A 17,858-nucleotide genomic window follows, 5' to 3' on the forward strand; every position below is an offset into this window, starting at 1 on the left:
TCAAAGTGATTCACTTTAGACATGGTTACATTCCTAATCTTTAAGTCCTGAACCATTGCTTGAAGACTAGTGATATAAAACACATTCAAGCATAACTATTACATATTAAGAGATCTTGAAGCTTTCTAGGTAGTTGCAACAAAAGTACACAAATCAAAGCCTGAAAAGAATCCATATTTGTCACGATCACTGTTTTCTCTCTGCCTCTGCAGTGTTTTGGATGTCCAAAGTCTCCGCTTGTAGTGAATATTGTGTGCATGTTGCTTCATATGGCATAGGAAGTTCCAAGGTGCATTGTGGTAATACAGATGTCTACATTTAGCTCCAGGTGTTTTCTGTTTTTCTCTGTATGCATGAGATCAAAAAATTACTTTAAAATAACTAAATTATCCAGATTTTTAAACAACCCAATGAGCTTAACAAAGAGACTTCTGCAAATACTTACTGGAACTTGCCAACTCCTGAAAGGCTTCTCGTTGTAGCCTAGTAGACCTAACTAAGCTTGAATTCACACAGCCGAGAAATAGTGTATTCCAGTTCCTTAGTTCCAAATCTGAAATCATAACATAAGCAGTCTTTGTGCTTGAAAACATGCCTGTGTGGTCCTTGGCCACATGAGAAATGTTAACGGATTTAAAAACACATACAATTTGCATGAGTTGTTTCAAGCCAAACTTACAAAAGAACAAGAAGAAACTCTAGTGATCAAAAAGAAAGATCTGACACCATCAGGTTTCTCAGAAGACAGGGAAGCAACTGACTCCTTCCCCAATCTAGGGTGCTCTGGATTTTTTGGCCTACAACTCCCATCATCCTTGATCATTGGACATGTAGGCTGGAGCTGATGGGAAGTATAGCCCAAAACATCTGGAGGGTACCAGCTTGGGGAAGACGACTCTACTTGTTAGATAGGGACTGACATGCCTGCTATTAGAATATGTCAGGGGCAAGAACTCATTCTAGAGCCAGGTGAGTAAACCAGGAATTTAAATCATACAGTTGACAGAATCATTAAATATAATAACTTGATCAAAGAAAAAGCACACAAACTATGGACCCTTCCAGACTGGTGGGGTTTACTGTGGGCACATCCGCAATGTGTCATTGGCACAACAGTGCATTAGTGGTAGATTCATACTGACCCATCCATACCCCTGTCTGCTTTGTCAGATGTTCTGTGATGCTTCCCCAGCATGACTGCTACCTGGAGGGGCACGCTTCCGCTGTAGTGCAGCAACAGTGGCGTGAAATAACCACATCCTGGAAGATCTGTAGTATAAAAGCAGGAAGGTACAGGACACTCACCAATTGGAAATGAAGCAGTGTATCTGCCCAAACCTTTTGAGCCACAAATAGTATTGAAAGCAGGACTGCATGCAGCTGTCCCAGTACCATCACAGGCACAAATTATTGTGAATGCACAATAAAAGGATGTCTGGAGGGGTCCTAGGATAAAAACTTAGGATAGGCTGAGGTAACTGGAGGTCCCTGACCCTAAGGACACATCCTATTATTATGCATCTTAACTCTTTCTTGAAAGCCGTGGGCAAATACCAACCCTGGGGGCTATATTCTACCTCCACCAACTGGAAAATGGAGTAAAGACAGCTGCTGTGCTCAGGAGCTTGAGGGCTTCCCATAAGCACCTGGGTGGCCACTGTGAGAGCAAGATATTGGACTTGATGGGCCCTTGGCCTGATCCAGCAGCCACGCTCTTACGTAAAGAGCTATTGAGGCCAGTTCCCCCAGCACCAACAGCAACAGAGTCTCTATCATATTTTGCCCCTTATTTGCCTCTCAGGCTTATAGAAGGGGGGGGGATCAGCAACTGATATTCAGAAACATTACTGCCTCCAACTATAGATTATTTTAAAAACTGGCAACACATCCTACTGTTAGCCACTTGTTCAATGTGTAGATGATGTTTTGTAGATAAAATAAAGTGCCTCCAATAATAAACGAACTATTTCAGTCACTACTAAACCAAGAGGTGCTGTGGGGGGGGGAGTCCAAACTAAAGGGTCACCATTTGAACTATTGCAAGGGGGGAGAGGTGCAGGGTTGGTAGGAGATAAAAGCTGGGGAAATGTCCACTCAGCCCCACCACTTTGCAGCTGAACAAACTGACAGGAAGCAGTACCATACATGCATGGATGTGAAATTTATAGGGCACTTCCAGACCTGGCTGTTTATTTAGCATTCTTGCTGATGTTTGCCCAAAACGTACAGAGAACATATGGTGATGTTTGTTTGTTGAGAATTTGTCCTGCTACTTGTACACTAAGCCTACATGACAGTGTCAAATAGTGGCAATTACCCCATGTTTTTAGCCACTTTTCTCACTGGACTTCTTGTTAAAAACTTCAGGATAAAAAAAAAGCCAGGAAGTTCCTGCTCTGACTGTCTTACCTTATTCATTAAGTTAGCAGCTGACCTTAAACAAGCCACTTTCATTCAGTCCCCCTGAATGCAACATGGGGCTAACAATATGGGCCTATGTTACAGGGTTGTTGTAAAAAAAAAACATCGAGATAATGCATAAAGTGCTTTGAGCGCATAAAAACCTCTACATAAACAAGTGCTAAACTCACCTTCAGTTCACTGGACTGGACCATGCCTTCCAAAGTTTTGGCAGTAGCAACAGTCAGCAGTGAAGTCATCTTTTTCCAGCTGCAGCACATTTCGACCCAAAGGGTGGGCGGGAGTGTGCGTCGCCTTCTTATGAGCATGAACTATAGCAAACTTTGTGGAGGATTGCTTCACTCAGCAAGGGACCTACAATCAAGCAATTTAATATAGCAGGTGCTGTGAATACTTTAATAGGGACACGCACAAAGGAATTTGCTAGAGAAAGTCAATGATTTATAAAACTAAGTACTCTTAGGTGCCTTTGGGACAATGACTGAATCAGGAACAAAGGGTGGAAAATGGTTTTGTTACCCAAAAAAAGGTATTTTCAAGTAGTCTACTAGCTTGAACTTTCTGATGAGGAGAGGACAGATTCTTGAATTGGTCCATGGCACCTTTGATGTTCCCATTTATTACAATTCTCAGACCTAATTAAGGATTTTCAAAGCAGATGTTCAGCTCCCAATTGCACCTTTTAATTCACATACACAGTTCCAGATTGGTTTAGAGATTTGATGTAATCCAGAGCTAACACAGTAGTCTATTTTCCTATCGTCTCATAAACCTCTTTCTTTTCTTCCTCCACTGCTTATCATCCATGTATTCAGTATCGTCAGGAGGGTCTGGGGTTACAAAACCATGTGTCAGTTTATAGTAGACTATTGTGGAGTCTGATTCAACTATGGCCAGTGTGATAGAGAGCGGAGAATCAGGTTCATCCTTCAGAGTATATGATCTCTTCATGATCTGTCTCAACCTGAAAGAAAGAAAAAAAGACTCCAGCAATTCTGCTTACTTTGTTTAAATTTCACAGTCAATCTACAAACAGATCAAGTTAATAATAGTTCTTCTTTAAGTATCTAAAAAAGAACTCAGAGTAAATCAAATATCCTCAGAGTAAATCTTGCATGCTTCTGCTATCAAAGAAACCCAACAGTGCCTGCCAGCCTTTTTGACAAATTTATCAATAGGATTGCCACCTATTTTCTTTTCTTTTTTGTGATGGGGCTCCCATGCCTCTAAAAGATGGATGACTGATAGCGGTGCAACAAAAGCAGCTTTCCCCGTCACTGTGGGAATAGCTAGGGAGGGGTATAAATAAAAATGTGTTGTTATTATTATTATTATTACACTGGAGCCCTTCCAGAGGAAAAGGTTTTCAATGCTAACCTGCCACAAATCTAGTTATTAGGTGGGGCTACCGTGCACTAAAGGGCACACGCAGCTTCCCTTTGGTATAATTGTGGTGGCAATGGCCACTGGTTTAGATAAGATTCCAGAGTTATGGAATACGATTAGCTTAATAATAATAGAATATAAGGTTGAACAGATAGCAGCCATGATTGCAGAATCATCGTCATATAAGAAAGTTAGGTAAATTACACAACATGAATGTATCTGCATAATTAAAATATTTCAGATTCACTCAAACCCCACCCCACCCCCGTTACTCTAAAGCAGAGTTTACCAAACTTGGGTCTCCGGCTTATTACATCCTGGCACAGTGTAGAATATGGTTCCCTGCGCCGTTTGCAGGTTCCCTGTACTTTTTTCTCCTCTGTTCCTTATCACCTTCCCATGAGGACTCCTGGCAGCCGAAGAACCTGCCACTTTGCAGAATGCAGCACCCTTCAAAAGGGTGGCAGGCAGCAGCTGAGCGTTACTTCTCTCCTGCGATGACTGCCAATGAGCCTTCATAATGGAAATCGCCCGCTAGCTGAGGCAGCTGCACACTATGAAGTCAAAGGGCAGCAGCTGGTATGCTGATGCCAAGCAAGGGTCAACACAGAGGTGGGGGCAGGGGGATTTCTCAGCCTCCCCTCCTCTAAGCGTTTAGGGATTGTGAAAGCCATTTTTGTTGAATTCCAGAGAGGAATACAAATGAGAAAGTAGATGCTTCTTTGAAGAAGGGCTGCGGCCCAGTGGTAGAGCAAATGCTTTGCATGCACCAAGTCCCAGATTCAGCTCAGGAGACAGCTCAGACTCCCTGCAGGCTGCCTCTCCAACAGCCCCTGTGGGGGGGACAGGATTCCCAGACACAAAAGCCACCTGTCTCTACCATGTTATGAAGACTAAACTTAAAAACTCAGCTCCTTCTGCATTCCAGAGCAGCAGTATTCAAGGCACAGAGTGAAGGCAAAAAACTGAAAGATACCAAGTAAGTTCTAGAGGTCATATCCTTGGTAACTGGATTTTCCTAATTGAGGCCAGCTCAAAAATGCCATGAGTTGGCATCAAAAATGCAATGGCTACTTCATCTGACATACAACCATGTGTGTCCACTCTGCGCTGGATATGATCTAGAGAATAAATCTCTGGAAATAAGGAAGTCAGCACTTCCACTGCCTGAAGGCAGCATTGTTGGGGCCAACGTACGGAATTCCTGATAAGCTGTACTTCTACAGAAGTTATTTGTTATAGAAACAGGGAAGGAACTCTTACTGAAGCTCTTCATCTCCAATTACACTGAAGGCATTGTATAGCACATCTGTCATGAACGGGGATGGGGATAAGATATGTCTCAGGTTGATAGAATAACACACAAATTTGCCAGAAGCATTTTCCACTTCAAAAGCACTGCGGGACAAAATACAGAAATACCCGAGGGGGAGGCGCAGATGGAAGCAGTGACTCTTTCCATAGAACTCACACTGACCCTTTTCAACCCCTGAAATTCTTAAGGTCAGCACCAGCTAGCCCTGGAGTATACAGTGACTAGCACAATCCCAAATGAAACAAAATTGCTGCAATTTACTAAAAAAAAATACTAAAATATTACTACAATAATCAATCATTTACAGGACATGTCAAGTGGGAAGTCCCACTGATTTCAATAGGACTTACTTCCTAGCATGTGTGTGTTTCAGCCCTAAATTCTGATTTAATTGCTGAGGCTGGGCACCAACATAAGAGAAAGCCCCAAATAAGAAGTGTGCAAAGTAAAATGATGGCTTTTGGCAAAAAAAACCAGCCCCTTAAGGAAGGTTAAAGACTGTATTCATTAAGAGCCAAAGATAGTCTGAAATGCTCAAATTACTAGTATGAGTATTTCAAAGCTTCCTCCTGATGGCTACTGGGGAGCTGGAGTAATGAGCTCATTAATTTAAGCATTGCCAAAATAAGATGTCAGTGTTACTGTAACTTTTATTTCCTCTCTGCTGAAATAATATTTGAAATTAGACACGTTTTGAATGTTAATCATTCAGGCAGGCCATGTGTGGCAATTATGAGGCTTTGGTTCACTTTTGAACACAGAGGCTGAGGATTCAGCCCAAGCTGAAAAGCACTAGAGCAAAATCTCCCATTACTAGGTGTGATCTGCAAATCTCCAGGCCAGGAAATGCTTACAAAAAAGTCTTCCTGTGGATGCTTTCAGAATGCCCAATCATTCTTATTGTAATGTTCCTCAGTCTCCCAGTTTGAGTGCCCACTGAAAGATTTCTAATTTCCTTCTGTATTTTGTAGCCTATGACAAGAGTCTGACCCAGGATAGCTGGTTTGTTATCATGGCTTGTCCTGTCTCTGAAGCACGAAGATTGCCACGAAGATCACCATTGTAGGTGCAGAACACAGCACTGAAACTGAGCAGGCAGATACAAAATATTGCCCATGTAAGCTACAGAAGCTAAATTAACACACGTATTATATGGACAAACATGAGAACTGTCCCACCACATTAGCCCTATTCAAGTATTCATTTCTGAATGTATGAAGGAACCAGTGGGAATATGTAGGCCTCTTGGAGGCCAGGAATGATAAGCAAGCAGTACTAATGCTCACAGATGCAGAGAGGGCCTTTGATAATGTGTCCTGGATGTTTATGAAAAAACGACAGAGATGATGAATTTTGGATAATCATTTCAGAGGGGAATAGATGCAATCTATTCAGAACAACAGGCTATGTTGATAGTGAATAATGTGACAACAGAAAAATGTAAAATTGCAAAACGGACAAGACAGGGATGTTCCCTGTCTCCATTGCTGTTTATATTAGTCTTAGAAACACTGGCAAGATGTAAAAGCTCAGATGATGAAATAAAAAGTATTGCCGTACTTTTCGCCCTATAGGACGCACCTTTTCCCCTCCAAAAATGAAGGGGAAATGTGTGTGCGTCCTATGGGGCGAATGCTGGCTTTCGCTGAAGCCTGGAGAGCGAGAGGGGTCGGTGCTCCCTAGGCTTGCGGATAGCAGCCTGCATCTCGAAGCCCAGGGCACGCTGCACAGCGCGCCCCGGGCTTCGGTTCCCCGACCTGGTTTGGAGGCTGGCGGCGGGGAGAAGTGCGCTTCTCCCCGCCGCCAGCCCCACAAGCTCGGGGGACAGCGGGGAGCCCTGTGCCTGGGGGGGGAATAATTTTTTTCCCTTTATTTCCCCCCCAAAAAAACTATGTGCTTCCTATGGGCCGGTGCGCCCTATGGGGCGAAAAATACGGTACGTTGGGTTGCAAAGCATACAAACTGAAAGCCTTTGTGGATGATTTGGTGGTAACAGTAGAAGACCCGTCAAAAAGTTTACCAAGGGTCTTGGATAGAATTTTGGGGTTTGGCTGGGTAGCAGGATTTAAGCTAAACAAACAAACAAACAAACAAAAACCAAATTGTTGGTACAAAATATGACAGAACAACAACAAAAGGAATTACAAAAACACCCTGGAATTATCAATAGGAAAAAATGTGAAATATTTGGGGATATGAAACTTTCCCAAAGATGGAAGGAGGACAATCTATCTACAAAAGAAGAATGGCAGCTGAAGATGATGGACTATGCCGAATTAGCGAAAATGACCGGGAAAATCAGAGATCAAAAGGACAATAAATTTAATAAAGATTGGGGGAAGTTATTTCAAAGAACACTGTAAACAATTGAAAACATTGGCAGGATTTTGACAACACTTGCAATGAAGAGAGAACTATGATAAAAACTGAGTTTCAAGAAAATACGGAGAATACGATACAATGCAGTTTGGAAAAGATTATCTGGGGAAACCATGGAGGGCTACAGGGAAGTTCCAGGATTCCGAGAATCCTATTTGTAAAACGATTTTGATTTATGTATGATGATAAATGTTAAAAGTGAAATTGAATATTAAAATGTCAAAAAAGAAGGAATATGTAGACCTAGCCCTGTGTCCTCATTGCCATCATGTGCAACACCATCTTCCAGCTGATGTGTGATTGGCTCAGTCCAAAGACTCACATGATTCAATGTTTGGGGAGGATTCAAATGCTTCCCTGAATTATGAAGCAATACACTCCCATGCAAGTTATTCAAAATAGTGAGTCATTGGATCCTCATGAATCCAAATTTTAAGCAAGATGACAAACCCTGGTTTGAGGAATGAGGGAAGCCAAGTTGGACTTGCCACAAAATTAGCACTGCGGAGCACTGATGTTCCAGATTCTGACCAGTCAACCATGGATATTCCATTCCAGGATATTCCATTTCCAGGATATTCCATTCCATTCTGTTCCACCACCACCCCACCAAGACAGTCAGTATTCTGTGTCCATTATGTATGCTGAGCCCTCACTGAGCTGCTTTTGGATTTCCACACCCCACCCCAAACAACTTTGTGTTCTTTACAAATACTGGGCTTCTCCAAAACTGCTGCTATCGCCCACTTCTGCACAGCCGAGACTGTTTGGGTTGCATAAGGATCTACACATGGCAAACTAATTCACTGTTAGTATTTATGATGGTGTGCACAACTGCAGCTGCATAGGAGAACTGGGCACAAGTTCTTAAGTGGAGTCATTTGGCAGCTGAGAATGAAACAGACAGAGCAGGCTTGAGAGAAATCACACATTCAATGTTTGCCCTATTAGAAAGACTGGTTGCCAAGTGGACCTTCAATCAATGTAATTCATTCACCCTTTGCCATCCCAAGAATGTCATCTTTTAGCGGAATGCCAAAGACAGAGCAAACAGCATCACCACCACACAAATTTATAGAAACTCTACATGAATGAAAAGCTTAATGAAATAGTCAAAGATGCATTGGTGATATTGTAACTCCAGTAACTAAAAGCATGTTTCAACAGATTTGTGGGTGCCTGCCAACACATAAGGAATCAGGATTTGGTATTCTTTTCCCATGTCACTGACAAAAGCCAACAGTGATCTGGAAACCATCTGATCCTGGGGTACAAGAAGGAAATTTTCTAAACTGCGCAAGTCCACAATTCTGCCACTGTTTTATACAGATACAGTGGTAACTCGGGTTAAGTACTTAATTCGTTCTGGAGGCCCGTTCTTAACCTGAAACTGTTCTTAACCTGAGGTACCACTTTAGCTAATGGGGCCTCCTGCTGCCGCTGCACCACCAGAGCACAATTTCTGTTCTCATCCTGAAGCAAAGTTCTTAACCTGAAGCACTATTTCTGGGTTAGCGGAGTCTGTAACCTGAAGCGTATGTAACCTGAGGTACCACTGAATTGGCCCTGGATCTAGAAATCAGCATCTGGAATTTTTTAATTTTTTATTAATGCCCACTTGAGACCCAGTCCTTTAAACCTCCCAGGAAGGCAAGAGATGAGATTTACATTTATATCTGAAATGTGCTCAGAAACAAGCTAGCAGCTGGTGAAGATTTTTTTTGCAAGTTGTGTTCCATTGAGTGAGTCCTGCTTGTTATATTCTGAACCAGCCAAAGTTTTAAAACAATCTTCAAAGGTAGCTTCTATGGTTTCACCAAGCTTTGCCAAGCAAAACTGCAGGAGCAAAACAGCCTTGAGCATTGCCAACCTATGTTTGGTTTGGCTAAAATAAACTCAAAACCAAAGCCTCTGTGGATCCTTGCTCACCTCTCATGGCTAATTGACACGTGGACAGGAGTTGGCACCACCACTTGAAAACCATCCGTTTCTCTCTCTCGTCCACAGAGACACACAAGCTGGAATTCCGCAAGGCCAATGTAGGACACCTCATGCCAGTTCCTAGCTGAAGGAACAGCAGCAAAATGAGAATGAACTAAATAAAAAATAGCATTCAGTTTGGTTCACTGGATTTCTTAAACACCTTTTTCTAAAGGAAGACTCAAGGCGTCTTGCAGGAAGAGACAGAAAAGTCTGAAACAAACCACAGAACAAGTGACACACCTAGAGTATATTTAGATACTGTATTAGATTTCTCTCTTCCTTCAAGAGTTCTTGGGGAAGAACACAGACCAGGGTCAGGGCATCTACTCTGCATGCAGAAGGTCTCAGCTTGAGTCCCCAGTACCTCCAGCTATGGCTGGCAATGACTCGCTGCCTGAAACCTAGAGTTGCTGCCAGTCGGAGCAGACAATCCTGAGCTAGATGGACCAGGGATCTGACAGGCACCATCCTATGTTCCTATCCTTATTCACTCTCACAACCATCTTCTGAGAGAGAGCCATGAAGCTCATTTAGTGACCTTGGGTAAGTCGTTCAAGTAGGGATATGTGTCAGGTTCATTTTGGTCCAGTTCCAGTAATTTATCCACACCACCACAATGGCCATGATTGTGCAGATGGCTGTATGAGAGAGGGATCTTGCGTGTACCCAGGACACATAGTGCTAGTCATATTTGACGTGAAGTTACAAGGGGTGGGTGGGAGGTGGAGACTCACCTGGGTGACTATCAGCTATCTAACTGATCTATTTTCTCTAACAGCTTGCAAGGGGGAATCATCAGTGTGCGACTACTGCTGTATGTTTTAATGAAACCAACAAAAATCCTATGAAGATGTGAATCTAACTATATCAAGCTCATGTGTGACACCACCTCCGCCTGATGGGGAGAGGACAGTCACTACAGGTATGTTGGGCTCTGTGGGGCTGGGCATTGTAACACTGATATGCAGAGTCGAGGGGAGAGAGACTTTGCACTGGCCACCAGGCAGCGGCTTTTTCCACCTGCCTTGCCCCATCCTCCAGCCCTTGGAGCCTTTCCCAGACCATGAACAGCAGAAACAGCTGGCAAGTGAGAAGATGAGTTCAGGGATTGTCTTTTAAAATAATTTTGTAAGCTGTATGGTTTTTGTTTCTCAGTTTGATCCTTTTACATGTGGTATTTTATGCATTGTGACTTGCTGTTGTTTTTATTAATTATATTTAGTTATTATGTATTGTAAAGTGTGAATTTCTGTTTATTAGTTGCTGACATTTCATTTTACTGTGCACTATTATATTCCAAGGGATTATTAAATATTACTTTATTTTATATAAGTTGTTTATTTGAAAGTTATGTTTTTATTATCACTTGTGCACAGTAATATAGAAAGGCTGTATACAAATCAAAAGTGAAATTAATTGAAAATGAAACATCCAATGCAAGTTAGAAGTTAGGTGGGAAGTTAGGTGGGTTCAAGATGGGACAATTCAGAAGTGCAGACAGGCTCAAGTGATGTCTGCAAAAGTCCAAGGTATTGTAAGAGTACACAAAGGGCGTTATTGGCACTGTTTTTAAACCAAATGATATGCCTTAGCAGCTTGGATTTTTTATTCCTCAGTCTGCCTTTGAAGCTGCCTCCATTAACTTACCTTCTAAGAGGTCTAAGTAAACTAAGAAAGCAGCATGCACACAACTGCTGTCAGCCACATCCAACGACATCATCCCTGTGAGCTGAAAGACACGATAGTAAGCAATAGATGTAAAAGCTACTGCAATGCAACAAAATTCAAGCAGTTTTATCCACAATATTTTGAAAGTGTTTTCCCATCAACTCTAGAGACGTTTGGAAGAACCCCCCAAAAAGCACATCACACACAGTTTTTTTCAGGCCTGTTAATGGATTTACTGCTAGATAGTCTGTTAAAAGACTTGCAGGTCATGTTTTGAAAATGCCAATAAAACTGTCTCCCAAAAGGTGCAGTTTAGTATTTTGGAAGGGGAGGGGCATGATTTAGCAACGCTGATTGTTCATAAAACAGGGCCAGTTCTGTCCCAAGCCTACTGTGCAGGGACTGCTTTAAATCTGTGTTTTGGCAAGTCCCTGAGACAGGAAGGGGGCAGCAAGCAGCTGTATCTGAAACTGAACTTGGAATATCCATTGCTAGAACTGCTATTTATAAATAACTGCCACAGCAATGTATTTACTTGCTGCATTTATATCTCATCTTTCTGCCAAGGAGCTTGAGGCGGCAAATGTGGTTCTTCCTCCCCTCTATGTTAACCTCACAATAACCCTGTGAGGTAGGTTAGGCTGAGAGATGGGGATAGTCACCTGGCATTCCTCATGTCTTACTAGGGATGTGAATCTGGATTTCCCAGGGTCTAGCAAAGCACTCTAACCACTATATCACACGGGTTCAGCTGGAGCCAGAAGGTACTTTTCTGTTGACTAGCCAGGGCCAGAAGGTGAGGCTCCTGGTACTTTTGCCAGGGCTGGCTAATACAGAGCAGGGGTGGGGTTTCTGTGGCACCTGCGTATGATCTTGGACTTCAACTCCTTTGAGCCTCAGCCAGCAAAGTCAGGGCTGATGGGCGTTGTGGGGGGCCAGAGGCTCCTTGTCCCTGATGCAGCACCTTCCTGCTGCCTGCCAGTTACAGAGGACAATGTTGCACAACCCTGTTTGTCATATTAGGAACCAGCTTCCACACATGAGGTTCCCTGTTTAAGCGCTGGGTACCCGACACACACAGCTGATGCTGTGCAAATGTAAAATCGCAGCACTGCTAGGGACATGCTGCAAGCTTCACCTGCACCTGGCACAGTATAATCATATTATAATGCCTTGATCACTATAGAGAGCTTGATTCCTTCTTCATATCAAAAAAGCAAAATATCCGAGTTGTAAAGTTTGCATTTTATAAGCTTGAACAAGCTAATACTTTCTTAAACCTCTGGTGGCTTGTGTTACACAACCATCAAAATAAGCTCTCTTTTAATATGCCAAACTCATAAGAGGGTTATTTCAGTAAAAATCACATCAGATCATGGAGTTCTGCATTCTGATGCGGGGGGAGGAGATTGTTGACCCAGCTCAGGCAGAGAACTATTGCAGAGGGTCCTGTAAAACTTCTTACACTTGAATAGAAAGTTAAGTGTATTAAAAGTTACTGCTCTTACAAATATTTGAGCTGAACATGAAGCTTTCTGATTCTTTACAGACTCTTTGTGCTCCAATCCTGAATACTGTTTCCATACTTAAAGACTCACTGAAATCAGAAGGGTTTTATAAGAAGAGTTAGAGCCTGAATCTAAGAAGGCATCTGCAAGATGAGATTCAGATTAGTTAAGAACATGAAAAGAGCTCTTCGGGGTCAGACCAAAGTCCTATCTTATCCAACATCCTGTTTCCCAGCCAGACGCCTGTCAGAAGCCCAGAAGCAGGAGATGAGCACAGCAGCCCTTTCCTGCTGTTGTTCCCCAGTAACTGGTGGTACTCAATGGGGTACCTTGTCTGAGACTCTGAGGTTGTATACAGCTACTATAGAAATTTGTCTAATTCTCTTTTACAGCCACTCAATCTGGTGGCCATCTCTACATCTTGTGGTAGCAAATTCCATATTAAGTAAGCATGAACTATGTGAAGAAGTACTCCCTTTCATCTGTCCTAGATCTCCCACCTTCTTTGGATGGCTCTGGGTCGCAGTATGATAAAAACATTTCTCTATCCCCTTTCTTGACATCACGCACCTCTATCATGTCCCATCCTCCTTATCTTCTTTCTAAACTAAAAAATGATTTTAAATGCCTCAGCCATAAACACAGTATATTCCTTTTAGCAGGACACTACTCCTCTTGGCTTGTCATCTGCAGTATGCAAATACTGTTGACCTTTCTTACAGGATTGCTGTTAGCGAATGTGGAATATTTGGATCATTCTTACGATTCTTGAGTTCAGTATAACTGCTATTTCATCTCTAGTCCAGAGATGAACCTGCACCAGGGCATGGCAGAATTTGAGGTCAGTCAGTCAAGGGTGCAAAGCTACTTGTCCAGTAAACTTGGCTGTTTGAGGGGCTTCTCTATAAAACTACAGAGCTGGGTCACATATACATGTTACTTCACTCTAGTTCAGGGTTTCCCAAACTTGGGTCTCCAGCTGTTTTTGAACTACAGCTCCCTTCATCCCTAGCTAGCAGGACCAGTCGTCAGGGATGATGGGAATTGTAGTCCAAAACAGCTGGAGATCCAAGCTTGGGAAACCCTGCTCTATTGCTTATTTATCCTGAACATTTTTTGTTCATTTTATTTGTTGATTTTATCTTGCTGCTCCACATGTCCAAATTGCTCTTTGTCCCTTGACATAATACCTAAGAAGCTATTGCACACATATATTTTACTTTTACTCATTGATATGTGGCACACTTCCCTTTGGATTCTTTCCCTTATGTGTCACGTGCAACTAAACTGCAAGTCTGTACCATCTCCCTCTTAATTCATGTATGGCACCTGGCACGGCGATAGGCACTGCATAACTAAATAGAGAGATGTACCTGTGACAAGTGCCTACATAATGCTGTGCCAACTTTATCGTTCCTTTGCTCTTCCTTGGACCAGGTGTATAGCCCTTAACACCCAACCATTCACCCATCAGTGGATGCAGTTTCACATGGCAAAGGATAGTATAGTACGATCATAACCAGCAGAAAGCATGGTCAGAGACACTCTCCCTCCAACTTCCATTAACAAGCTGTTCTATTATCAACGGCAAGTGGGGAAGGGAATGATTTTCGCTTTGTTCGCTGCAGGTTGAAAAACACTTAAAGCTAGCACTGCACTTTGCACATAGCCAGAGGTGCCACTGACAATACCCCCCTTTCCTTTTTTCTTGTGTCTATTTACACTGTAAGCCTGGAGGCAGGGTTCTGCTGTTTTTTATTCGAATTGCTTATTTAAAGGCATTTATACACCACTCCTCATAATATTTATTCCTCACTGGGGCAGGGTGGGTGAGGGAAATGTTTTTACATTACATTGTGCAGTGTGTAACATGCATTAAAAGCACAATTTATACACTACAGGGCACTAAGCCAATGGGGCAAATAATAATAATAATAATAATAATAATAATAATAATAATAATAATAATACCACCCTTATTTATACAGGTACCTACTGAGAAGATGCATTAAAAGGCAACTATTCCAGAAGGAGTTACTGTGAAAAGAAGATTGGGGGGGGGAGGCAAATTTTGTCCTCTCGGGGTGCCGCTGTATTACCAAGGTCCATTCCTGATTCCAGGATGGGGACAATGTTTTCATAACTTTCTTCTTGTTGTTTGTTTTTCTTGCGTATTTTATGGTTTTGTTAATCTTGCATTTTTATGTTATGACCCACCCAGAGATCTACGGATGAAGGGCGGGATACAAGCTCAATCTTGTCAATAACTGTTCAGGATAGTTATTTATAAGGCAGAAATAACTGCCTTACGCGTCAGCGCCCCTGCAAGGCCTGCCCAGCCCCCCGCGCCCGCCTCGCGGCCGGACCCGCAACTGACCGACCGGCGGGCGGGGGGACGGAAACGCAAGAGGGGCCCCCGCGCGCCTCGGTCCCTCTTCGGCGGAGGGCAGGGCGGAGCGAGCGCGGGCCGTTCCCCGGCTATACCGACCGCAGGGTGATCCTCCCGCCGGCTCCCGCCGAGAGTCCTCGCCGCCTCCTCCGGACGGGACTGAGCGGCGCCCGCCGGGGAAGACCTTGGGCCGCCCGACGCGCCGCTTTCCGCCGCGCCCGCCATGGCCTCTCGCGCGCCACGCGGCTTCGCTCCGCGCGGTGTCTCGGCGCTCGGGGTCCCCCGCGGAACACGCGGCCCGGCGCTAAGGTTCCCCCTCCCTCCCTGCCCAGCGGGCGGGCGAAGCGACGCGGCGGCTCCTGCCTAACTGAAATTGAGTTTCAAAGGAGGGGTTTTTGCGGGGGGGGGTAATCCTTTTATGAGGGAGGAGGAGGGTAGTCATTTAGGGGGAGAAAATTAAATTTTGCCAATTTTTTCAGCGAGTGGTCTTAAAAATATGTTTTGAGTGTGAAGAATCAAAATCTACTATTATTTTTGTGAGTGGACAACATTTAGCTATGTAAATCTACATTTGATGAAGAAGCACATAAACTACTTTTGGAAAACCTTTTTTTAATTTTACATTCTGAATATGTAAATAATAATAAATACTGATAACAATGACAATATATAATATAACTGGAAGTACTTGGCAAATCATTTTTAATGATTTCTATGCATTTTTACCATACTTTAACTTAACAAGCAAAGCTAAATTATATTAATTTCACCAAAATTTCTTTTGAATTCTCAGGTCACATTACAGCTTTTTAGCACCCCACATTTGGGGAATTTGAAAGTTGAAAACTTTCCCCCAGCAGGGAAGCAGAAGCAGCCCCCCCCCAGCATCATTTCTTAACTAATACTTATTTCTCCCTAAGGTTTCTGTAAAATGGTGAGCTGCCACTTTAGGATTGCCAGCTAACCAGACAAGCAGCCCTTTGATCTGCCCAACTCGGCAGGTGATATTTTTGATGGTGTGACCAATGAGGTAAAGCCATGCTTCTCATGGGGGGGGGGTTGTGCTGCGTCTTCCTTGCTAAGCATGCTCGCTCTGCAGAGATCCTTGCATGCGGCATGCAGTTGTGGTCTACGCGTCAGGGCACAAATCCAATGCAAGGAAAAGGAAAATGGAACAAGATTATCTCCCAAGTTTGACCCCTCCAAAACCAACACACAGGGAGGCATCATGCAAGGAAAAAGCAGCAGCTCTTCCCAAACCGTGCTGGCAGGGCCAGCTCTGCCACAAGACAAGAGAGGCAGTGGCCTCAGGCACTGATTGGGGGTTTCATGGAAAGGAGGCAAGCGGCTTGCTTTTTAGTTTATTGTTGTAGTTTTACTCCCAGGGAGAGGTGCTTGTGGGCTAGTCTGGCTCAGATGCCAGAGCAAGTTGGGCATTCTTTCGAACTATTCCCTTTGAGTGGGGTGGGGGGGCTCGAGGTACTTGAGCAAAATGTCTAAGTCATGAGTGGCCTTTTGAACTAACTCAAAACATTCTGAAGGCATACTGTGAAATACAGTTTGGTAGACAAGCTTCTCAGCAATAGCACAGTTTCTGCTAGTATTTTTTTGGAGTGATAAGTCTAATACCAATGTGAGAAGCCGGTGTATTTGATTTTTACAAACATAAAACAGCAGCACTTAAAACATCTGTAGCTTCACCAGTCCCCCATCCCAAATCTGTGCTACGCCTAAAAAAAAAATAACTGACAGATTATATGCTTAACTCTTTAACAGATTATATACACTTAATATACTTAACCGTTAGGTTGAGACCTAGTGGGCTGCAGCCTGATCTAAGGTAGCTCACAACAGAAGCAATACCACCATGCAGATATATGGTAAAATATTCAGAAACAGGTCTCCAAATGCATGCTTGCGTCAAAAGTGTGTTACGGGTCTGAAATGGTTGAAGATACCTGCTCTAACATCAATGCCTCATTGCTGTATGTTCTGCCTTTTGAGTATACATTTCACATACATTTTCTCAGCAGCTTGTTTAAATGGGTCATTATAATTATTGTGCCCATGTTGCAAAGTGTCTTCCTTAATTCTGTCTGCTGAATTTCATGGCACAGGAAAGTTCTGAGCCAGAAGATTCCTAGTTGATTAGACACTAGTAACTCTGGATACTGACAGCTTTACTGCTATAGATAAATAGGTCTTCTCCCTCTGAGGATGAAGAGGATGATGCAAAGCTGCCTATGAACAATTTTTGAACTGCTCTGAATTAAACTTGAGAAAGAGCATAATAAACAAAGAAATAACATCTGTCAAGCCCTGTCATTGCAGCAAACTTTACTACTTCCACAAAAGTGAAGATTGTTTAGTTCACTCAGTTTTGTGTTTCATGAAATTCTAGAAGTGTGATCTTACTAAGGGCCTCCTAAAAACAATCCCACAAACTGGCAACTCTGAAAAGGCTCCTTTCTGGCTTCTGAGGGACATTTATTGAAAGCATAGTGAGAAGAATGAAAACATGCTACTGTTTCTTGAAGGAACTGTCCCATACATCTGCTTCCTGTTGCAAGGACTGCCAAATATTTTAGTGGTTCCACAGAAATCTGAATCTTAGTCTGCAATCCTATACAGGCTTAACTGGGAGCCTCCTGGAACTCAGTGGGGGGGGGGAGATGCTTCCTTCTTAATCAAAATTCTCTGGTCATTTGCTTGAGTTATCCAGCTGCACTTACGTTGCAGTCCTAATTATATTTGTTTCGGTGAATGCATTGGGTATGCATGCATAGGATTGGGCTATAAACTCTAGATC

The 17,858-nt window shown here is 43.0% G+C and overlaps 1 protein-coding gene across 3 annotated transcripts; it reads right to left on the reverse strand.

Moving 5' to 3' along the window:
* On the reverse strand, positions 1-15,337 carry TSEN15 (tRNA splicing endonuclease subunit 15). 3 transcript variants are annotated; one of them, XR_014549839.1, is made up of 7 exons: positions 15,149-15,289; positions 11,132-11,213; positions 9,431-9,566; positions 2,592-3,385; positions 1,143-1,269; positions 446-553; positions 1-345 (listed from the first exon to the last, which is right to left on the reverse strand). XR_014549839.1 is itself a non-coding variant. In XM_083621498.1 (4 exons), the coding sequence occupies exons 1-4, from the start codon at positions 15,272-15,274 to the stop codon at positions 3,178-3,180; spliced, it is 552 nt and encodes a 183-aa protein (XP_083477624.1). In that variant the 5' UTR covers positions 15,275-15,318; the 3' UTR covers positions 3,083-3,177. The 3 variants fall into 3 exon arrangements, 1 of the variants encoding a protein (XP_083477624.1); XR_014549838.1 differs by lacking the exon at positions 1,143-1,269 and having other exon boundaries at positions 15,149-15,337; XM_083621498.1 differs by lacking the exons at positions 1-345; positions 446-553; positions 1,143-1,269 and having other exon boundaries at positions 3,083-3,385; positions 15,149-15,318.
* Positions 15,338-17,858: the final 2,521 nt, after the last annotated feature.

Source organism: Podarcis filfolensis (assembly GCF_964270895.1).
Source record: "Podarcis filfolensis genome assembly, chromosome: 6".
Lineage (NCBI taxonomy): Eukaryota > Metazoa > Chordata > Lepidosauria > Squamata > Lacertidae > Podarcis > Podarcis filfolensis.